Here is a 9,574-nt window from a genome sequence, read left to right as displayed (position 1 = left end):
GCCTGGCTCTGCCTGCCAGTCTGCCAAGAGTATGTTATGATTCTAGTTATCAGTCCAGCTCTCCTTCTCTGCATTCCTAAGCTACTGAATCGCATCAATAGTTTCCGTCATGGTCTAGCCTTTACGTCTCCATGTAAGAGAAATACTGTATTAATGGTCATTTAATATTCCTTGCACCCGCACTACATGTAGAATAATGCATGCACCAGACTTAGAGTCTGTTAGCCTTTGCCCTGATAACTTTTGGATTCTATCAACATGTTCTCTAAACATCAGATACTAGATAGTGTTTAGGTACATGTCGCTCTGACACTCCAGACTTTCGTCTCCTCTTCTAGCGCAGAAGTCATAGCCCCCAGTTCCTCCTAGTAACATGTCATTGCCAGCTTGCGCGCACCACTAGGTCAGAGGTCCCGGCTCCTTAGGTAGCCCCCTCCATGTTTCCGCCCCATTTATGACATATTCTGTTACGTTTACATCACATGTCTATGTACACGCCCCTTGTTACACCTACTTTCTGCCTTATCTTTCGCGACTGCTACAAACCCCGCCCACTGCTACGCCTACTGTACTGAATGCTATGTATTTTGTTTAACTATATATATATTGTGCACTGTTATTAAAAGTTATGCTTTTTGTCCCGATCATGCCCCCCGGCAGCTGCCATCCTATTCCCGTGCAGGTTGTCCTGTTGCTGTCCTTTATGCTGTATTAAAACCTGCAAACTCCAGCTACCTCGAATCTTGACCCTTATTTATTGAGCTATCTGTTAATTAATTATTCCGAAAAATAGTACAGGTATTTAATTATTTATTTACCACATAATGGCGCCCGAATAGGGACTTGCCCTTTCCCCACGCGCCGGAGAAGCCACGCAAGCCCCCTGACCCTCTGCAGCCGTGACGGAACCATACCGTGCACGTGCAGATATTTCTGCTTCAAGTATCCCTCAGGCCCACGGAGGAGACGGAGGTTGCGGTCCAGCATCCAGACGAGGCGGTGGAGGAACGCGGCGAGTCCCGACCAGAGCCCAAGCCGAGAGTCCAAGGTCCGAGGTATCCGGAGGCCCACCTGTAACTGAAGTCCGAAGTTCGTAGTCCGTCGTCGTAGCAGTCCAGTCCAGTCCGAGGCCTTCCGTTCTTGCTGCCCGGTGAGTACCGTTGCTGGGGTAGTATCTAGACAGGGTCAATTAATTTGTCTCTGGTCCGTGGGTTTGGGTACGCAAATCCAACACGAAGTGTCCACCTAGGTGGATGCGGGTCCTGACGTGTCTCTTTATGGGACCGGTATGTTTCGTACTGTTTCAGCAGTGCATCTAGTAATTCTAGTAAGTTCTGTTCTCGAGAAAATTCATGTGTTTCTGTTCTCAGTATTCCAGGTAATGTTTCTGTCCGAACTGTTATTTTAAATGTCATTTCAATGTGTTTTTCAATGTCGTGGTATGAGTGATCAGTCTCAAGTCATTATTGTGTTTATCGTGTATTGTATTGTGTCCAGATCCCAGTTTACGTCATGCCTCTGTTCTCCAAGTTACGTCGGTTAAGAACTAGAAAAGGTCTGCTCGAGGAAGCAGTTCCTGTCCCGCCTAGGGACAGTCCAGGTCATTTTATGTATCACAAGCATGGCATAAGTGCCATATTATATCTAGATCTATGGGTCGAGTACACTAAGGAATTAGAAGAGAAATATAGATGGCCTGTATCAGGCACATGGGATGCCGAGTGCATCATGCGAGTAGAAGAAGCATTATGGAAAAAGAAAGCCAGACAGTCACAGAAAGATGCCATCGAGTTATGGCGCAAAGAATCTCATAAAAGAACCGAAAAAGAAATCAGAAAGTCAGAATTAAGTAGAGAATCCTCAGAAAGAGCCCAAGAAAGGGAATTAATCGAAATAGGTGAACGAGTTAAAACCGAACAGTCAGACAGACAGAGGAATGCCCTTATTAAGGGTATGTACCCTCTTCTTGCCGAGGGCTTGCCAAAAGCAACCCCGGAGGCATCCAGTAATTTCCCGCCACCATTAGTTCCGACCAAGCTACGTCACAAACCGACCGCAGCTGATATTTTTCTCTCGTCCTATCTGGACGACACAGTCCCAGAATATGCAAATCCTGTTCCGCCAGCTCCTGCAAATAATGTAATTTCTGCTCCTCCAGCCACCGGGGCACCCGTTACGGTACCCCCGGTCCAGCCCACAGTACAAGTACCCGCTACATCGGTCACTCTGCCAGCACGAAGAGTATCAGTCGACGATTCCAGTTTAGGGGCCGCGGGGGGAGGTCCTCCTGGTACCCCGCCGCCACACAAACGTGTAATATTAGCCGAGCTACATGAACGTGCGTTACAGCGCACGCCCAAACATCAGTCCGTTGCAGATATCAGGCGAGCTCTCACCGAATGCCGTTATGATCCGGTCCCAGGTGATGATAGTATGGTTATATATTCATTACGCGTAAGACGGGTGACCGAGTATTTGGACACCCTACCAAATATGAAAGAAGATCTAGACAGAATATATCGTTTCATTCGTACAGGAACAGATCCAGAAAGTATTGGCGAAGTCATGTCTTTAAGGAAAGCTGAGACTCAGCTCATGCTATTAAAGTTTCTAATTAATTGTTTAATAAGGGAACAAGATTATCCGACTAAAGATCCGACCGAAATGAGAGCTCTGACGAAATGGAGTGATCATATAGCCGAGGGAAGACACAAGACACTCAGTAGTATAGAGAGTATGTACAAGAAAATTCGTAAGGAAATAATAAGGTTACACGAGAAACGTAAAGCAGCACAAGTAAGCGAGAAAGAAAACGACTCTTCTAGTGAAGAGGTAGACGATGAGAATCCTTCCAGAATAGCGTATGTAGGTAGAACTCGACTTTCCGACCGACATTCACGTCTAGAACACAAGAAAGTTTTCTCTCTTCCAGCACCAGAACAAGGTTCTCTAGAGCAAGTATTTCAAGCTACCGATCACATTCTGAAATCACGAATCGGTTATAGTGAACTTAATACCATGCACGAGCAAGAACTAGTCCGATCAGCAGTCCGATGGATTACTGATTCTACCACTTTTCCAGACGAAATAGTGGCACAAATGTTTCTGAAACTGCCCCCAGCCGAGCAGCGACTGGTGGGTATGTATATGATCCAGCACCTCATCACTCTGTATGAGGGTCAGCATTCTGATCCAGGTCCGTTACATGATGTTCTGAACGAGTTACTACAGTATAGATGGAAAGGTCTAGGTACCGATTTAATTAGTGTCATTCTAGAACACCGCCACAAATACAGAACGTTCCTGAACCCGCATTTTGTTCATGTCTCACCTCCAGAAAGTAAACCATTTTACATAGACAGACAGCATCCGTTACGAGAAGTACACCCAGTTAGGACACAGGGTGGTGAAATGCAACGAGTATTTGTTTACACCCCGATTACAAAGATGGAACTCTTAGAGATGAAGAAGTTAATTCCCTGTCACGATAAAGATCCAGCAGGGTTCCACCGTGAATTAAAAGACATGCTCCGTATGGGAGAATACACGTATCCAGATATAATTAAAATGTTAAAGGTTCTGTTGCCTGCGGGCATATATGAAAAACTCAAGGAAAAAGAATGGGAGGTGGGAGAGAAAAAGATAGATTGGGCAGCTCTAGAAGCTGAAGATAATATACGTGTACTAGGTACCGGTCTAGGAGACAAATGTAAAGAATTGCCCGAACTGTTAATACAAGTTTTGCCAAGATTACTAGCCACGAAAAAGGAAGACTGGGATGCAATCTCAGCCTGTAAACAGAAACAAGACGAAGATACTAGTGATTTTTATTCTAGATTCGAGAAATGTTTTATCATCAACAGTGGTTTGAAGACGAGTAGTGAGTCATACCCTCATCTTTTTGTTACTAAACTAGTCGAGAATTCAAGTCCACAAGTTAAAAATAGAGTTTTGAAAGTCGAAAGTACATGGCAAGCTAATACTCCGTCCCAAATGTTACAGATGCTCCAGTATCACCAGAATAGAATCAGAGAAGAGCAAGATCATGAAAGGAAACGTATGAAAGACACGAAAATGAAAGTATTAGTTGCACAATCTGTTCCTCAAGACAGTCAGAAGAGGGGTATGAATCAAGCCAGTCATCCTGCAGGTCCCGTTAAAGGGACCTGCAATTAGTGTAAACAGCCAGGTCATTTTATAAACGAGTGTGCAGTTCTGAAACACAACATAGCTACTGGTAAAACTAAAGAAAGACCACGTCCGCCTAGACAAGAACAAGTTTCACAGACTTCTCAGTTACCACAGAATGCACAACAGACAGTTACAGTACCGCAGCCTATAGCTGCAACACAGCATGTTACACAGCAGATGTACCAGTATGCACAGTCCGAGTATCCAGAATACCAGCAGTATTCATGAAACAGCCTAGAGAGGGAGGTAGGCTTGCCTCTCATCGAGATACCTGTAGATCAAGAGGGTCCCTATGTTCATAGTCAAGTATTAGGGAAAGACAGAAAGTTTCTGATTGATACAGGGGCAAGTAGGACTACTATCAGTCATGACGAGGTTCCAGGGGCTCCGCTCTCAGGCTCTAGAAATGTTTCCCTTGGATTTTCAGGAAAGCCAATAGTTAACGAGATTTCCAAACCAGTTACTCTAGAAGTAGGTCCATTGTCCCGAACTACTGATCTGTTACTTACGAAGTCATGTCCAGAAAATTTGTTAGGTATTAAGACATTGAAAGAATTAGGTGCAGTTATTTGCTGCTCCCCAGAAGGAATACGTTTGTTTTTACGTGACTTTAAGGGTCACTATGTATTACGTGATTTTGATCCAAGATTACTGAATGTCCCGCAGCATTTATGGGAGCAAGGTCCAACTGATGTAGGTTTCATGCAAATCACACCCCATCGTGTGACTCTCAAGCAAGGTGTGGTATTACCACGAATCAGACAGTACAGATTGCCACCTGAGGCTGTAGCAGCCTTATCCAAAATTATTGACGAGCTCATTGCTCAAGGAGTGGTTGTAGAAACTGACTCCAATGTATGTAATTCTCCTATCATTCCAGTCATGAAACGTACTGATCCAAATGCACCTCCAGTATATCGATTAGTGATTGATCTTCGAGAACTTAATAAATGTATCATTCCCCAGTACCCAGTTGTTCCAGATATTTCTTCCCTATTGACAGCCATTGATTCCGAAGCCACATTTTTCACAGTCATAGACCTCAAGAATGCATTTTTCAGTGTTCCCATTCATCCAGACAGCCAGTTCCTTTTCGGATTCTGTTTAAATGGAAGGAGCTATAAATTCACACGAGCTCCTCAAGGTTTCACAGAAAGTCCTAGTATTTACAGTCAAGCACTCAAGAGACAACTAGACAATATTCACCTGCCAACTGACACTGCCCTGCTCCAGTATGTCGATGATCTACTGATCACAGCCCGCTCTGAACGTGACTGCGAGCGTGCGTCACTTACAGTTCTGTATTTCCTAGCCGAGATGGGGCACAAGGTGTCCCCTTCGAAGCTCCAATTCTGTGTCCAGCAAGTGGTCTACTTAGGACACTTACTGTCCAAGAGGGGTAGGCAGTTGACACCTGACCGTATCCAGTTAATAGCGAGTCTTCCTCAGCCCAAGACCCAGAAGGAGGTACGAGCTTTTATCGGCCTCACTTCTTATTGCAGACAATGGATTCCCCAGTATGCATTTCTAGCCAAGCCACTGATACAGTTAACGACACAGGAGGCAGCCGTATCGACTGTCCTCCCTTGGACATCTGAACATACACTTGCTTTTAATGAATTAAAGAAAGCCTTATGCCAAGCACCCGTTCTAGCTACACCGAACTACAGTAAGCCTTTTACACTTTTTGTCACAGAACGTGAAGGTACAGCATTATCTGTTCTCACACAAGATCAAGCAGGACAATACAAGCCTTGTGCTTATTTTTCGAGCACATTAGATCCAGTAGCCCAGGCTCTGCCTGCGTGCCTCAAGTCAGTTGCAGCCACAGCACTAGCTATCAGACAACGTGATTCCATAGTGTTAGGACACTCCCTGACAGTACAAGTCCCACACTCCGTGGAAGTTCTTTTAAACCGAACACAGACTCAGCATTTGACAATTGCACGTTTAACAGGTTATGAACTGACACTGTTCCAGCCACACATAGAAATCAGACGCTGCAACGTTTTAAATCCAGCTACACTGTTACCGTCAGTTACTTCAAATCCTGCCACACATGACTGTGTGGAAGTTGTTAACACTATGACAAAGCCAAGACAAGACTTGACAGATATTCCACTACCTAACCCCGACCTGACACTTTATGTGGACGGTTCATGTATGAGAACAAGTACAGGAGAACTAGTAGCCGCGTATGCAGTGACTACTGACACTGAAGTTATTGAGACACACCGTATTGACACCCTGTCCGCTCAAGCAGCAGAGCTAGTCGCTCTGACCCAAGCCTGCATACGTGCCAAGAACCTGAAAGTTAATATTTACACAGATTCACGTTATGCATTCGGAGTCGTACACGACTTTGGAGTGCTCTGGCAAGAAAGAGGTTTTATGACTTCTCATGGAACCAAGATTCAGCATGGTCTCCTCATTCAAGCTCTGTTAAATGCAATACATTTACCGACAGCTATCGCTATCATGAAGTGCAAAGCACATACGAAAGTCACTGACATCATCTCCCAAGGTAACGATCTAGCAGATCGAACAGCCAAGCTCACAGCCCAGACTCCAGACATTCCAGTTAACATGACACTGACACACACTCCGGATCCGACTACATGTATGACAGTTAAGGACCCCACACAAGATGTCATAGATATCCAGTCACATGCTACTCCCGATGAAATCAAGAAATGGTCCGAACAAGGAGGGGTCCAGACAGATCAGGGATGGTTGACGAAGGGAAAAGCCACATGGTTTCTCCCCGACTCAATGGTCCAAGTCATTATTAATACCGCACATAGTCCTGCACATTTAGGAGAAAAAGCCATGTTAGACAGTATCCAGAACATTTGGTTCAACAAGCATTTACGAGCTGCAGCCAAGCAGAAAGTCCGTACCTGTATGATATGTTGTCAGTTCAATCCAGGTAAAAGTGTCCCGGTGGAACAAGGGGGATTCCAGCCTCCTGACCACCCTTTTGAGGTCCTCCAGATGGATTATATTCAGATGGAGCGATGTCGAGGTTTCAAGTATGTCCTTGTAGTTGTATGTGCTTTGTCCAGGTGGACGGAGGCATATCCAGTTCCAGATTACACAGCCGCGACCACTGCCAAGCAGTTGGTTCGTGAATTTTTCCCTCGTTATGGACTCCCTAGGGTCGTGTATTCTGACAACGGCCAGCCATTCTCATCCGAACTCATGAAGCATGTTTCCCTTCTGTTAGGGTACCAGTGGAAGTTTCATTGTGTACGCCATCCTGAAGCAGCAGGTCTCGTAGAGAGACATAACCAGACTCTGAAAATCCGCATCGCCAAAGTTTGTAAAGAGAAAGGTTTAGACTGGCTAGTAGCTCTGCCAGTCGCCCTATTTTATATGCGCATGGTTGCACATTCCAGATCAGGTCTGTCCCCTTATGAGGTCGTATTCGGCCGCCCCCCTAATATGTGGGGTACACCTAGACCCCGAAGTATTACAGATGTTTCCAGTAATATGCTGACAGGTTACCTAGCTTCCTTGATGTCTGCACTCCACTCTTGTCGTTCACAGGTTGCCGCCGCATTTCCAGACAATACCGAGGTGAAACCGCATGAAATCGTTCCAGGAAGTTTGGTCCTTGTGAGGAACTTTGATCGTTCAAGTCCGCTGGAGCCCCGCTGGAAACAACCTCAACTTGTCCTTTTGACCACCCGCACGGCCTTGAAGTTGGAAGGCCGCAAGGGCTGGGTCCATCTGTCCCACGTCAAGAAATTTCATGGCATCCGGAAAAAGACTTTTAATGACAATTCCAAAGACTTTTCCATTTCTAAGGACTGTCCCGCTACAAACTTTGATTCCAAGCCTCCCCTGTTAGAGGAAACTCCGCAGCAGGAGTATAAGTTAAAACTCCGGTCTAGTAAAATAAGTCAGCCAGTTTAATTGTCTAAGTCCCCCTCGGGTGAAACGGTTAGACAGGTTTCTGACATGTATGAGATAGACCCCCATAGTGAGAGAGTTAGTCAAAACTCTATCAGATGTATCGTTATTCTATGTTTTCTTCTATTTTTGAGTTTGATGGTTACCTGCACAAGTTATGCATTGCATTTATGTTTTCCAATTTCTCATGTAAATAAGTTTTCTAATACTACGCTAGAGCACACATTTAGTGATCTGCCTCCTCACGAGCTATCCTATCGTCTTGCTATGCGCAATAACACGTTTATCCGTATGTTGCACTATTCACACCAGACCAGCAATGCCACTAATTGTTGGGTGTGTGGTCGACTCCCCCCTTTCCAGACACCGAAGGGAGTTCTGCCACTCTTTCCTTATCCGTTTTCACATAATGGTTCGTGTGGAGCATGGTCCACGTTAACGTCATCCTCAACTGATATGTCCCTTCTGAATAGTACATGTTTTCCAGACGAGAAAGGTCTCACCCATAGAACAGGGTTAGATCTAGAAAATGAAGTTTATAATTTAGGTAATTATTCTTCGAATTTTATGGTCCTGAATGTTCAGTCCGATACTACTCCAGATTTACCTGCAATTTCAGTACTACCAGTCAAAGGCGAATTATGTGTCCGAAAGAATGGTTCCGCACATGTAGGACATAGTGATTGTACTACTATTGTCAAGTATAGTGACAGTGGGAAATCTATTTTCAAAGCCTCACGTCATTCATATTTTGTTTGTGGTCAGACCGCATATGTTCGTCTGCCCCTCGACTGGGATGGAACCTGTTACATTGCCTTCCTACTGCCACCAGTTTTTCTAGCCCCATTCGATTATCATAGAAACACACATCTAGTACACATTAGACATAGAAGGGAGATCGAGTCCCCAATTGTCGATCAAACTGAAACTGCTCTAGAACAATATCAAGACTTCAATAAAGGTTTCTTCTTCTTTTTAGGCCCCGTCCAGAATAGTAAGTTAATCCGTAGGTTAACCAGAACCCTTGAAGCAGTAGTGAATGAGACTACTTCTGCTCTAGGTAACTTAACCGAAGAGCAATCTGCTATGACATTTGTCGTGCTCCAAAATCGTCTCGTTCTTGACGTCATACTGGCCGATAGAGGAGGAGCATGTAGAGTCATCGGATCTAGTTGCTGCATTTTCATTCCTAATAGCGCGCCGTCTGTTTATTCAGCTATAACCAGACTTCATAAAATTGCCCATCAGTTACACCAGAATCCAGGCACCTGGACATGGTCCGGTTGGCTCTGGAGTATAATTTCTGCCTGGGGATGGAAAGTATTGTCATTCCTAGGTATAGCAGTAATTATCATTTTCAGTTGCTGCCTCTGTTTACAATGTGGCCCTGCGATTTGCGGCATTTGTGCTACATCCTGTATTCCTAGTCTTAGTCCCAGTCCTAAGTCCCGTTCCAAGACAATTCGAG

At 44.9% G+C, this 9,574-nt stretch overlaps 2 protein-coding genes across 2 annotated transcripts in view; both read left to right on the top strand.

Annotated features, from left to right (window-relative positions):
- The first annotated feature begins 1,512 nt into the window (after positions 1–1,512).
- On the top strand, positions 1,513–4,419 carry LOC147659404 (uncharacterized). The gene is given in 1 exon segment (XM_086951768.1): positions 1,513–4,419. A coding segment is annotated over 1 exon segment (2,907 nt).
- A 1,857-nt stretch (positions 4,420–6,276) lies between these two features.
- Positions 6,277–9,574, top strand: part of LOC147659403 (uncharacterized) — a 40,573-nt gene continuing 37,275 nt past the window's right edge. The window contains exon 1 of the mRNA XM_086951767.1: positions 6,277–7,223. Within this exon, the coding sequence (XP_086807893.1) occupies positions 6,277–7,223 (947 nt within the window). The remainder of the gene's footprint in view (positions 7,224–9,574) is intronic.

This window comes from Lissotriton vulgaris, unplaced genomic scaffold (genome assembly GCF_964263255.1).
Source record: "Lissotriton vulgaris unplaced genomic scaffold, aLisVul1.2 SCAFFOLD_369, whole genome shotgun sequence".
Classification (NCBI taxonomy): domain Eukaryota; kingdom Metazoa; phylum Chordata; class Amphibia; order Caudata; family Salamandridae; genus Lissotriton; species Lissotriton vulgaris.
This window is presented reverse-complemented; position numbering and strand designations above follow the sequence as displayed.